The 13,878-nt window shown below is 67.0% G+C and overlaps 1 protein-coding gene across 1 annotated transcript; it reads left to right on the forward strand.

Annotated features, from left to right (window-relative positions):
* Window positions 1-9,418: 9,418 nt before the first annotated feature.
* On the forward strand, window positions 9,419-13,543 carry RNF26 (ring finger protein 26). The gene has a single exon (XM_009670249.2). The coding sequence runs from the start codon at window positions 10,021-10,023 to the stop codon at window positions 11,449-11,451; it is 1,431 nt and encodes a 476-aa protein (XP_009668544.2). The 5' UTR covers window positions 9,419-10,020; the 3' UTR covers window positions 11,452-13,543.
* The last annotated feature ends 335 nt before the right edge of the window (window positions 13,544-13,878 follow it).

Below are 13,878 nucleotides of genomic sequence, written 5' to 3' on the forward strand. Positions count from 1 at the left end.
GCCCCCGGGCAGGCGGGGCCGCCCCTGCCCCCGCCCCGGCAGCGCCCACCGCCGCCGGGTACCTGTCCGGCACCCCCGGCCCGTACCAGTGCTGGACCCCCCCCCCCGGCCCATCCCTCGCCGGCGGTGAGCCCCGAGCGCAGCCCGCAGCCCCCCGCGCAGGCAGCTGGTGATGGGCCGGCGGGGTCCCCTGCCAGGGTCGGCTCTCCCCTTTCATCTCCGGGCGGCATCGGGGCCCACCCCCGCTGGCACCCTTTGCCCGCGCCCCGCTTTCGTCCCGCTCCTGGCCGCGGGCATCGCGGGGGCACAGGGAGATGGGTAGTGCATCTCTCGGGCGGGTGCAGGATTTCAGCCGGCGTCTCGGGCTCTCCCAGACAGCCCTGCAGCCCTAAGCCCCAGGCCAATGCTCCCTCAGGGGCCGAGCATGGGCCGTTTTTGATCGTTTCTAACTCTGTTACTGGGGGTTTTAATTTCAGCTGTGCTTGGAGGCTCGCAATTTGCCAGATCCTGCCACTCTGGGGCCGCAAAGGTTGATTGCGGCAGGCTGCCAGGCGCCGGAGCTGGGAACTACCAGCAGCCCTCGCCGGGAGGGCAGAGACGGGGGCTCAGTTTCCGCCGCGGACTGGGAATGCCAGAAAAGGCGACAGCTCCTTGGAGTCCCATTTCTAGGGGCCGGTTGCTCTGGCAAACCCGCGGCCCAGCCCCGGCGCACGGCCCCTTTGCCGGCCCGGCTCGGCGGCGTGCAACGAGCCGTAGCACCGAGCCCCCGCGCAGCTGTTGAACGGGACGGCTGTGGAAAGGCTGCTAGCTGTGCTGGCCCGGCAGGGGGGCACGGGGGCAGGACGCCTGGCCGGGGGGGGGCGGAGGGCTCTCACGGCTGCACAAGGCTGCTATTATCCAGCCGTAATTGCCCAGCCCAAACACAGCCCGGCCTCCCCGCTCTGGGGCCCAGGCGTCCAGGCAGGCGCCGTGCCCCCTCCAAGGTGCGTGCAGCCAGGCCCAGGGCCTGCTCCGCGCAGGCCTGGGGGAGCACAGTAAAACCGACCCAGGTGCTGCAAGGCCGTTAGCAACCCCTGCTGAGCTCCCCGCAGCCAGTGACGCGGGACACCTGGGTCCAGCTCCCCCTCCTGCCCCCAGCTCGCTGCCACCAGGGCTCCGTGCCTCAGTTTCCCCCTGTTGTCAATCACAGCTGCAGGGGCTGCCTCACCCTGTGCTGGGGGGTGAAGCGTTGGGGTTTCCCTGTCCTTCCAGGTCCTTTTCTGTCTCCCACCCTCTTCTCATTGACACGGGACCTCTGCAGCTCGCTCGCCCGCGGTAACGCGGCCGAGGACAGGCCCCGGGGTTAACGCAGCCTCCCCTGGGAGCAGCCGGAGCGCTCTCTCCTCCAGCTGTCAGGCTGGGGGCTCTGAACCTTTGCTTATCCTCTTCCCTCCTCTGTTTGCTTTTCCTGCAGCTCCAGGCCCGGGGCGGCGTGGGCTGCATCCCTCTGGCTGCCGCGAGCCGCTCCGGGGCCAGGGGTGCAGTTTCCCCTGGGGCGCAGCGGCCGTGCTGCGGTCAGGCCAGCGGAGGACGCGGGGCTGCCGACAGCCTCCCCCTGCCCTGCTGGACCCCGCGTCAGAGAGGGGGGAGCTCACTGCCAGACCAGGCGAGTGGGGGTCCCCGCTCCTCTCCTGGCTCCTGTCCTAGCTGCACGGCTGGACACCCGCTGCGTCCCTGCCCTGGGCCTCGGTTTCCCGGCCTGGAGGCCGAATGATGCTGATCCATGCTGGGAAGGAGGAGAGGGAAGGTTAAGCGATGAGTTGGCACTGGCCTAGGAGAGTGCTGCTGAAGAGGGCCCTTGGCTGTTAGCCCAAAATGAGAGCTGGGAACCACAGGTATCCTCAAGTACCTCTCCGCACCGCTGGCCGTTCCTGCCCTGGTGTTCGCGTGCGGCCCCGGCCTGTCCCAGCCCTGCTGCCTCCCCGGGGCCACACAGGGGCCCTTCTGCTGCCCTCCTCCTCCTGGCTGCGTCCCTGACCCAACCCTCCTGCCTCCCCCCCCCCCCCATCACCACCACTTTCCTGGCAAAATGGGCTAGATGACTCATCGCAAATGATTAAATTTTTTCCTGCAAGATCAGTTGCTTAAAATGGGCATGCTGGGTAGTGATAAGAGTCCTGGCCCTCGCATGACCGCGCAGACAGGAGGCTCCGCCGCGGCACGGAGCAACAAGTGCAAGGGAGCTCGGCCGTCGCTTGCAGGCTGCTGCCCAGCGGCTCTCGGCCCCGCGCGGGCTGCGGCCGGGGACGCGGACGCAGCCGCCGCCGCTGGAGCGGGCGCCCACCCCCACGGAGAGGCTGCCGAGGCGTCGGGGCGCCCAGGCGGGTGCTCGCGCTCGCCCCTCGCCAGCCGCCGCCTGGCAGGGCAGCCCGGGCTGAGGACCGGCCGGTGCTGCGGCGCTCCCCGTTGCTACCAGCTGCTGCAGCTGCTGCTCTGTCTTTGGCAGGATGAGGTGGAGGGATGCAGGACCAGAGGCAACGCCGGCACTCAGGGCCTGCTCTCTGGGGAAGAGGGGAAGGGATGCTCCATTTTGCACCAGCTACTGCAGTTTAAACCATCCCCCCCCCAAATCCCACCCTGCCAGGGAAAAGGCCCCAGGGCTTCCCACTTTCCCGCGAGAAAGCCTCCACCAAAGAAAACAAACAAGTGGAGGAACCCAGATGACATGCTGCCTGGGGACGGCTGGGGCATTTTGTTCTGGTACTAACCTTTTACTCCGTGTTAAAAATAAAGTAAAATGTTGCTAAAAGAACTTCTGCAGAAAATTCCCAGCAGTGAGAAAGGGCAGCGCTGCTCCCAGGAGGAAACAGCCTGGCAGAGGCAGCGCGGAGCGTGCCACCCTCAAACAGGCTCCCGCTGTTACCGAAATAGCCGTGCCTCGAGTTTGTTGGGCGCCTGCTTTTCACAGCGTTTGAACTTTGAAGAAAATCCTGCTTTTTTCCACCGAACGAAGGCTTCTGAGGAAATCGGGCAGGATTTGAAAGCGAGACCCACGCGCCCCCGCAGATGGCATGAAATCGCCCTGCCCCTCTGTGTGCGGCAGCCCGTGGGCCCGCGGCCGCTCCGCGCAGCGCAGCAGGGCTCGACACCTGGATCGTTCCTCCCCATCGCCTTCTCTCACGCCTTCTCACTTAGCTGCTTGCTTAACGGATTTGGCCTCGGCCCCCAACCACGGGCTGCCAGGCCAACAGCGTGGATTCGGCTCCGGTCTCGCGGTCCCACGCACGCAGCTGGGGCGAGGAGGTGGGGGCGCAGGGCCCCGTCCTGCGCCGGCGGGGTCGCTCGCAGGCGCTCGGCACGGGCCGCGCTGCAGGAGCAGACGGGGCTTGGCCGGGCACGCGGTGCCGGCGCCGGCCGGGGAAGGGAGGCACCTGTGCAAATAAACCCCAAGCCTGAGTGCCGTCAGCCGCGCAGCCGCGCGCTGCGCCCAGGCGCCCGCGGGGGCACGGGGCGGCTCTCGCTCTCCGGCGGGATCCCCGGCAGCTAGCCCCCCGCCCGGGTCACCCCGCTGCCCTTGGGCGCCAGCCGAGGGGGCATCCCCAGCTCCCGCCTGCGGGAGACGGCACCTGCCGACCACGCTGCCGGGGCCAGGCGGCGCGGGGGCGCTCGGCGTGCCTCCGCGGCGAGCCGGCGGGCGGATGAAAGGCAGATGTGCCGGGCGGAAGCTGCCCGCCGGATCCGTCCAGGCCTGCACCTCTTCGCGCAACGCCGTCCGGGGCGAGAGGGGCCCCGCTCTCCGGGGAAGGCAGCCCGGCCGGCCGCCCTGCTTCCCCGCGCCTCCCAGGAGCGGCTCTCCGCTTCCCCGCGAAGGCTCCTTGCGCCGCGGCGTAACCCTCGGGGCAGCTTCCCGCCGGCCTCAAAATCCCCCAGAAGGGCATTTTTTTGGCTTGCTTTAGGGCTCACGTGATTACTGGGGAGCTGCTGGGGCCGTCAGACCTCTGGCTTCAGGGCACCGGGGCACCGTCCCACGGGGGCGTGTTTCACACCCCGTCCGTCCCCCCGCACCCCTGGGAGCGCTCCCCAATGCCTCCGTCCCGCAGCTCAGGAAAATGCCCTCTCCTGCCCTCCCTTCCTCGGCCAGGCTCCCGGTGCCTTAGTTGTGTCTCCCCTCTCCTTCCCTTCCTCTTCTGCACAGCCTTTATTTGGGGATTATTAACCATGGCTACGGGGGCCTTTGTTTAGGAGCGGAGCCGCGGGCGAGGGGCTGGGCAGGCGGAGGAAGGAAGGACGTGAGCGGAAGGGGGGAAGGAAGGTGACATCTGGATTTCTGCGCTGGAGGAGCGCAATCTCCACGGGCAGCTGTGTGGGGGGCTCAGCGGATGCAGACCCGTGGCAAAGCCCCAAAAAGAGGGGCCCGGCCGGTGATAGAGAGACCCGGGGGTTACCCAGGCTCGCGCCATGCAGAATGCTGCCCTGGTGGTCCGCCCCGCGGGTGGGTGCAGCGGGCAGGAAAAGGACGCAGGTGTCCCGGGTCTCCAGCTGCCCTGCAAGGGCTGGCTCGCGCGGTGTGAACGACACGGTTTGGGCCCGGCTTTGCTGAGAGCAGCGTAAGGACGAAAGGGAGGCTGTGGCGCCTTCCCGGGCACTGCTCGCTCCCTGCCCCGGGGAGGCCCGACCCTCGCTATGCGCAGGACGGACGGACAAGGACAGCTGGAGGAGCGCTCCCGGGGGAAACCTTAGCCGGCAGACGGCCACCACCAAGGCTTGAGGGAAGGAGCCCCCCGCCCAGGGCTGGCCCTGTCCCTCGGCGTCCCCAAGACATGGCCTCCCCACGGCTCAGAGCAGGTGCAGCCCCGCTGCAGCGTGCAAACAGCCACGTACTGCACACTCGCTCGCGCACACGTACAGCCAGAGCAGGACGGTCACATATATGCCTGGGGCTCCACTCCCAGCCCCTAATCCCCTGCGCTCCTGGTGCAAGGGGAAGGCTGTGGGGCTGGCGGTAGGGTGTGAAAAGGGCGGCTGGGTAGCTGGGAGCCCGGGGACAGCTATTTTTAACCCAGCCTTTTCCTTCGGAAGACTTCTGAGTTCATCTCCCCCCTCGTGCTGGCCGGAAAAAGGCCCCATTGTCTTGGCGCCAGATGGGCTGGGGCCGGGCACTCGCCGGCACAATAGGGCGGATTATGTGCCCGGCCAGCGGGGGGTCCGGCAGCAGGGATGCCCAGGAGGAGCAGCTGCCTCCAGCATCCCCGGCACCCGCGCCGCACTCCCGCCGCACGCCGCCGAGGCCAGGGGTCCAGGCGGGCTCATTCATTGCCCGCTGCTAATCCCCCGGCTCCCGGCGGGGCGGCGCGGGCTGGCTCTGCCAATAAGCGGAGCACCACGTTGCCCGGCTGAGGACCAGCCCTACGAACCACCGCCCCCAAAACGGGGATTCCTGCTCATCGGCCTCGCCTGCGGCCGCTCGCCCCTGCGCCTCCTTTCTCCGCACAAGCATCAGTGCAGGGGCAGGCCAGCCAGGGTCCCCCGCTGGGGGCAGGACGCCTGGGCTCTCCCCCCGCTCAGCACTGCTCCCCTCCTCATCCCCTGGGGCTCCCCAGGCGGGAGGGACAGGGACCGGGGCTTTGGGCCATCCCCGGCGAGGCTGCCCGGCCCAGTCCCCTGGCTTCCCCGGCTGGCTGCCGGCTGCCCCAGGGCTGGCTGAGCTGCCCGCCGCCGGGGAGAGCCAGCGTCGGGGCCCGGTGTCACCCTCCAGGGTCGCCTTGGTGCTGGTGCTGCCTGCAGCGTTGGGGGGTGCTCCCCCCGGACGGCTCATTAAGGGCAACCGCAAGGAAGGGTAACGAGAGATGAGCCCCAGGCAGAGGGACGCACCGGATCACCCGGGCCCAGGGGAGCGGAGGGGCCCGCCGGGCCGAGCAGGGATTTCTCTGTGCAGGACTTTCCCATGGAAGAGGACTTGCTTTTCCCAGGGCCGCCTGGCTGGGCTCCAGGAGGAGACGAACATCCCAGCTCCCGTCGCGGGGAGCCGCGCAGCCCGCCAGAAGCAAGGTGGGCAGCCCTCGTGCTCGAGCTTTCCCACAGGTTTGCAGGCAGAACAAAGGCAGGGACGGCAGGAAAGGTGCCTCTTCCTGGGGACGGGCGATCTGTCCTGCGGCTCCCGAGGCGTCCTTGGGGCTCTGCCCCACCGCGAGGGCCCGAGGCGAGGCGAGGCCGCGCCGGCCAGGGCGCTGGCTGCCCTTTCGGCGCTGGCGGGAGCGTGTGCGTCGGCGAGGGTGATCACCTGCGTCTTCAGAGCGAGGCGAAGGCCAGAGGAAGAACCTTGCTGCCTTGGAGCCGGGCCAGGTGAGCCGGGGGACGGGGACTTTCCTGGAGCGGATACGCCGGAACGACCTATTGTTTGCGCCTGGCTTGCAAGCGCAGGGTCTGCCTGCACCCGCGGTCGCGCCAGGACATCTGCCTGCCCGGCGGCGAGGGCATCTTGGAGGGACCCGGAGTAAGGCTGCTGGCCGGGGTCAGGAAGCCGGTGCTGGCTGCCTTCTCCCACAGCACCAGGGCGGCCGGGCCGTGCGCGTGGCCCGGCGTGGGCGCGCCAGGGCATCTTCGGGGATGGTCCCAGGTGCCTGGCTGGGAGCGACGGCACGGTGCCAGCTGGACCCGCAGCCCAGAAACGCCCTTCCTGCCTCTGGGACGTGCCAACGGGGGAAGCTGGCCCCGGGTGGAGCAGGGGGAGGCCAGCAGAGCCTGCACATCCCCTGGCCCGGAGGGAGCCCTGGCTGCCCCCAGCGCCGTTCCCCCACCAGCACCCCCTCCGCAGCCTGCGCGCCTCGCTGCCAGCCCTGTCTCTGCCTCCTTTCCCCCGTTCCCCCGCCGCCCCACGGGGGCTCCGGCGGGACCTGCCCGGCGTGCCCCGCCGGCACGGCACGGGCTCCGGCGGCGGTCGCTCAGCCCACCTGGTTGGCCCCACTTTCCCGCAGTGCCCCGCGGGGTCCCAAAGGAGCACCGAGGGCCCCGACGAGGGGCAGCGAGGCCGACGAGCGGGGCCGGCGCGGGGCGCCCTGCCCTGCTGCCGCAGCTGCCGCGGGCACAGCTGGCGGCGGGGTGGCATCGCGCCCGGACCTCCGGCAAGTGCGGGGACAGCTGGCCGGGACCCTCCTGGCCACCGCCCAGCTGCCTGAGCCACCCAGGCAGGGACCTCCGTCCCGCAGGGGCTCTGCGGAGGTGAAGCGCGGCCCGCCAGCACGGAGCAGTTCCCGCCGGGGGTCTGCAAGCCGCCCTCGCCTGCCTCCGCGGGGACGGCCGAGCCCTGGCCTCTCTGCCGCAGCTCTGCCAGCTCCGCCTGCCCCGCGCAAGGTCCCAGGCGAGCCCCGGGGGGGCCCTGCGCCCCGGCCATCGGTCAGAGCCGCCGTGCCAGCAGGGACCCGGAAACGCCGTCAGGAGACCACCGCTGCCCCCAGCATCCTGCTGCTGCCGCACGCTGTGCCCACCCTGCAGGGACACGGCACCCACCCTGCAGGGACACAGCACCCGCCATGCAAGGACATTGCACCCACCCTGCAGGGACACAGCACCTGCCCTGCAGGGACACTGCACCTGCCCTGCGGGGACATTGCACCCACCTTGCAGGGACATGGCAGGCGCCATGCAAGGACATCACACCCACCCTGCAGGGACACAGCACCTGCCCTGTGGGGACACTATGCCCACCCTGCAGGGACACTATGCCCACCCTGCAGGGCTGCAGCGGGGCAGGGGCTGAGCCAGGAGCCGGCGGCCGAGGCGAGGCTGGGGCAAGCAGAGAGGGGGCACACGTGCCCCTCCGCCACCCCGGCCCCTGCAGCAGCGAAGGAAAAGCGCCGCCGGGGAGCTGCGACCTCCCAAACCTGCACTCCTCGCTCCCGTCTCCGTGCCCCTGCGGGGGGAGGCTCCTGGGGCATGGGCCCGGGGTGCCAGGGACGGTGCCGGGAGCGGGGCAGGGGCGCTGGGAGGGGGGAAGCAGCCGCAGGGGCCCGAACGGCCCCTCCCCGCGGCCGCGGGGAAGGAATGAATGAAGCGCGCGCAGCCGCTGGGCTCTGCCCTTTTTTTTTTTTTTTTTTAAGTAATAAGAAATCCAAACATTACCATAAATGCTCAAAGCATCTTGGCCCCCGTCACGTGGGTACCGGCGCGCACACACACCGCCGGGGGGGTCCAGGCACCGGGCCGGGGAGGGAGCACACAGCCGAAACCCAGTGAGCCCGGGAGGGAGGGGAAGGAGGATGGAGGGGATCCGGCCGGCGGGACAGACTCCCGGCGGGGAGTGCACACACACACACATGCACACGCACACACACGCACGCTCGAGGGCTGGGCGGTACCCGGGAGCATCAGCCGGCGCGAGGTGCTGGGACACGGCCCCTCTTGCCCCTGGCTCTTGCCCCAGCTCAGGGAATTAGAGGGGGTGAAAAAACGCGAGGGAAAGGGAGGGCGGCTGCTCTGGGCCTGCCGCCGGGCAGGCGTCCTGGTCCCCCAGGGCTCCTCCCTTGCTGCCCGGCGGCGCCGCGCTCTGCTCCCTGGTGACGAGCTCCTGAGGGTGCGGATGTCTTTCCCATGGATCATTCCCTGTGCTCGCTCTCCCCTTCCTTAAAAAGCCTGGGCTCCAGGGCTGGATTTTCCTGGGCTTGTCGTCACCATCAGGGCGGCGGCGCTGGACTGTCTCCCGGGGGGCACAGCGGAGGGGAGGAGGTGCGAGATGTTGGCAGCCCAGCACCCCGCCCGGGAGCTGGCAGGGACGGCGGGAGCTGCTCAGGGCTGTTGCGTCGGGAACTTTGACCTGCAAAGCAAACTAGGCCCCTCACCATAACCTTGGGCCAGGTAATAGCCCCAGGTTTATTTTGGGGCCTTGGGTAGGAAATCGGTTGGCTGCAGCGAGAGCGGTACTGCCCCAGCCTGACCCTGGGCCGTGCCTACTCCCAGTGCAGGGACTGGGGACAGAGCCAGCACCAGGCAGCACAGGGGACACAAAGGCCGCACGTGACCCATCCCTGTCCCAGACACATTCTGCCCCAGCTGTCCGCACTAGTGAGCATGAACCTTCTCAGCGCCCGGGCTGAGACCGTTGCACACTCACCACACGTGTGACCCCCATGAGCCGCCGCCACCCCCCAACAGCCCCACCGCGGGCCCTTTAAATCCACCCCGCCGTGGGCGGGGCCTGGCCCGGCAGCACCAGCCAACCGGAGGCGGCTCTGGGGGAGCGGCGGACAGAAGCCACGCCCCCGCGCCCACTTCCCCCCCCCCCCCCCCCCCCCGCCCCGCCGCCGCGTCCTCCGAACCGCCCAATGGGAGGCGGGAAGAAGCGTCCGCCGCCGCTCATTGGCCGGCGGCGCGCCACCGCCCGCGGCAAGATGGCGGCGCCCAGCGGCAGGGGGTGCGGTGCGGGCCGCGGCTGAGGGGCGCCCGCCCCAGCACCGGGGGGGCCGCCGCGACCGGCGCCCCCCTGCTCCCCGCCGCCTTCCCCTGCTCGTCTCGGTAGCCTCGGCCTCCCCCCCGGCCGTTACAGCCCTTCCCCGCCCCGCCCCGAGCCTCGGGCCCGGGCCCCCCTCGCTGCCCCGGGCCTCCCCCCCCGACCGTTACAGCCCTTCCCCGGGGTCCCCCAACCCCCCTGCCCCCCGGGGCCTGGGACCCCCTCGCTGCCCCGGGGCCCCCCCGACCGTTACAGCCCTTCCCCTGCGTCCCCTAATCCCCTTACCCCGGTAACCTCGGGGCCTGGGACCCCCTGGCTGCCCCAGGCCCCCCCCGCACCCGAGCCTCGGGATCGGGCCCCCCTGGCTGCCCCGGGGCCCCCCTGACTGTTACAGCCCTTCCCCGGCTCCCCGCCCCCCCCCCGACCCTCGGGTCCCCTCTATCCATCCCCTTCCCCTAGGACCGTTAGGCCCACCTGCCCCCATCCCGGGCTCCCCTTGCCCCAAAGCCCCCTCCCCCCCACCTCCTGGCTCCTCTGCAGCCCCCCTCTGGCCCCGTGCGCCCGTCCACGTGCTCCCGGGTCGCCCGCCCAGCCCCACCATGGACCTGGTGTTCCTGCTGCTCCGCGGCCTGCGGCTGGCTCTGGACCTCCTGGGCTTCGTGCTGGACGTGAACTTCTTCCTGGTGTCCTCGCTGGTGTCGGCGTTGCTGTGGCTGGTCGCCTTGGTCTACAACCTCCCCGGCACCGCGGCGGCTAGCGCGCTCGCCTGCTGGAACGGACTGCTCCTCTGCTTGGCGTCCCTGGCCGAGGCGGCGTGCTACCTGGCGCTGGGTGTCGTGCACGGCCTTGCCGGCCTGCTGCGCAGCTGCTGCTCCAGCCTGGAGGGGCTCAAGGTGGTGGGGCACCTCCTCTCTCATCTGGCGCTGCGGAGCAAGGAGTTGCTCCACCGCGGGCTCTGCAACCTGCTCGGCTCTGGCCAGACCTTGGTGAGGCAGGTGTGCGAGGGCCTGGCCATTGGCATGAGCCTGCTCGCGTACTTCGTTAACAGCATCATCAACATGTGCCTCATCGGCATGCAGAACCTCTTCACCTTGCTGGTGGCCCTGTGGGATTCAATCGTCAGCCCCTTCCTGAGAGTCACCGACCTCCTGGCCGCTTTCCTCGCGCATGTCTCCAGCAGCGCCATCGCCGTGTCCATTCTGCTGTGGTCGCCTTGCCAGCTGGCCTTCGAGATCCTGGCCTCCATCACCAAGCTCTTGATCAACGTCTTCTTTGTGAATATCTATGGCCTGGTCTTGCTCATCCTTATTATTGTCGTCAGCACTTTTGTCTTCAACCCCGGGCTGCTGTGGATGCTGGCAGGCCATGTGCTTGGGTACTTGAACACGCTGCCATCCTACCACCGCCTGCAGAGGGATGCGTGGCGGCTCTATCAGGTGGCGCTCCTGACGCTGGGCATGGTCATGACCTCTCAGGCCTGGCGCAGGTTGCTGGACTGGAGTCTCCAGGTGGCCAACTGGAGCAGAGGAGGCAGAACGATGAACCAGGCGAGCAATCAGCGAGGGGCAGCCATGCCTGCCTCAAGACCAGCAGCTCCTGGCAGGGGGGTGCTGGCAGGGGGCGGCCAGCTGGCAGGTGGGGAGCACGAGGACCAGCCAGACGTGGAGCAGGTACCACATGCGCGCCCGGCTCTGAGTCGAAGCACTGTTACAGGACAGCGTCTCCAGGCACCCAGGGAAGAACCGAGCACCTCCTGGGGGAAAGCTCCAAGGAGAGAGCAGCTGAACGCAGCAGCTGGGGATGGTGAGGCTGCTCTGGACGATGACCCCTGGATGCTCCTGAAGGAACAAGAGGAACGTAAGAAATGTGTCATCTGTCAAGACCAAACCAAGACAGTCCTGCTCCTGCCTTGCAGGCACCTGTGCCTATGTCAGGAGTGCACAGAAGTCCTCCTCCAGCAGGCCATCTACCAGCGCAACTGCCCGCTGTGTCGCCAGATGATCCTGCAGACGCTCAATGTGTACTTGTGAACCCAGGAGCGAGTAGCTTGGGCTGTTTTTCCAGAAGGTCAAGGACCATCCCTGTTGCTGCCTCTCGCCTGGAAGCAGAATCACTCTTCCCAGTGCTGCCTCGAGTTTTCCAAAGAGCTAAGGATGATGCTGAAAGGGGAAGAGGCTGTTGGGGGTGTCTGTCAGCCACACTTGTAATTGTAACTAGCCTGTAGCTGTCGCTAGCAAGCACAATAGCTGATCTCTGCAGCAGGCCAAAAGAGTTATCTTTTTCTGTTGACATTTGCTGTTTCAGGGCCTGTTGCCTTGAGCTTACAGCAGTTTGAAATCCAAAGCAGAGCTCAGAAAGATGCTCTGGTCCCTCCTAGCCAAAGCTGGTGGAAAGCTTCATGACCTCCTGGGAATCACAAGGGCTAGCGCAAAGCAAAGGAGGGCTTTGCTGCCAAGATTTGGCCAGCAGCTGCCTGAAAACTACCTGGCAGACTCCATTCATACCTGTCCTTCCCCCTCCCACCAAACCAACTCCCAGGGAAGGGAGCAATGTGCCCCTTTTGGGAGGCCCTAGGCAAGCCATGAGCACCCTCCAGTTTTTAGGCTTTGCTACCAAAGGGCTGAGTTTGGCTCCCAGCTGGAGAACAGCAGGATTTCTGGGGCCACAGCAATACTTGGGTATCCCAGCCACTGTGGCTTTTGGTTTTGATCTTCCTCTTCCCCTTGCTGGGATAGTGAGGAGCCGCAGAGAACGCGGGCTCCCTGCAGGCTGGCCAGCTGCAGAGCTCAGTGTTGCTGCTGCTTCCATGTGTCACCTATGCAAGAATAATGAGCACATACCAGGTTACTCACATGTGGGCCAGGGGGTGGGGGGGTTACTCTCTCTGCAGAGGCAGTGGTGCTGCTTGGAGAGCCCGGGAGGTGGCCCGCGTTCGCACAGCCCTGCCCTAACCTCGGTAGCAGCAGCGCGTGTGTGAGCTAATGCTGGAGAATCCTCCCTAGATAATACAGATTTTAGAGCCCGGCCTCCGGACTTGGATTGCCAAGGAGCTGGGTGGTTCATAACAAAGCTTGCTGCGTGCCAGGCTGGGCGGGCTAGAGCGAGCGACCATCTGGGAGGAGAGGGGACACCCCCAATCCTCCTGGGAGCCCACTGAGACATTCCAGTTCCTGGTACGAGTGCTGCACGGCTGCGCTGTGGATCCACAGTTGTGTACGTGCAGCAGTACTGGGACCCCAGCTGTATTTGATTACAGCAAGGTTCCTCTGCTGTTCTGTCTTACTGCCTGTCTGAAATGTGAAATGCAACTAATTTTATTTAAAAGTGTCCCCGGAAGTCAAACCATACTATCGGCTGCTGGCTGGGGAGAGCTGAGACGGCTTGTCCCAGCTTGGTCAACCAGCACCATTCCAAGAAATTGCTGGACTCCAAGAGGGCCTTGCATTAAAAAGCTCTCCCTTTTCCAGCTGCTTGCCCGGGGTCAGCCGTGCTCCAGAGCCAATTTTGGCTGGAGCACTTAAATCGGGAAGAGCCTCAACGCCTCGATCACAAGCCAAGAGCCTGCAGGCAGCTGGCGTGGTTTCCTCACTGCTCCTGTTAACTAATAATTGATAAGTGATCTAAGTCCAAGTGGAGGCGGCAGCAAGGCCAGGCCATGCCGGGAGACGCCTTTTCGCTGCAAACCTAAGCTGTGGCAAGGACAAGATATGATGAAAGCGGCGCTGCTCTGGGGAGGGCACTGCAGGGGCTGGTTCCCTGCCCTGGGCTCCTGCGGGGGTCCTCGCTCAAGAGGAGCGGGGCAGCTGGACCCTCCCCACCGCGCGCCTTTGGAGGCACCTGGGAGTGGGGCTGCTGGCCGTGCTCCTGCCTGCGGGCAGAAGTGTTTGGTTGGGGACAGCTCATGGGTGCTGGGGCGCAGGGTTCCCCAGGTGCTTTTTCAGGGAAGGAAGGACACCTTCCCAGGACTGCAGTTTCTCCCCTCAAGCCCCCTTTCTATTGTAGCAGTCACGCTTGTCTTTTTAGGGCCTGTTTGTTTGCTGTTTATAAACAAAGAGAGAAAGCTTTGCCTTAAGGTTAACTCTTTGCACTATGGACTAGATACTGAGCAGATTAAAGTCTCCTTTCCCAAAAACTGCCTGCTGCCTTGTTCTTGGGAGCGGTTTTCTCTGGGGAGACAGGGTCTCGCCTCTGCTCGGCCCTGCGCTCTGGGTGGCCCTGCTGCGGAGGAAGCCAGTCACTTCCTCACAAGGGGTCGGAGCTGGAGGATCGACGTGACCTGCAAACGCATGGGTACTTGCTTGAGGGGTGCCTGCGCCCCCGAAAAGTGCTGCCGTAGGCAGTGATGAGGGACAGCCCAGAGCCAGGCTGCTGTGCGGGAGGGCACCTGCCACCCAGGAGGTGAATTAGCGTTTGAAGATGCTGCATCCGAGGCTCCTCGCTGCGGCCAGGGCCGAAGG

Source organism: Struthio camelus, chromosome 22, assembly GCF_040807025.1.
Source record: "Struthio camelus isolate bStrCam1 chromosome 22, bStrCam1.hap1, whole genome shotgun sequence".
In the NCBI taxonomy this organism is placed as follows: Eukaryota; Metazoa; Chordata; class Aves; order Struthioniformes; family Struthionidae; genus Struthio; species Struthio camelus.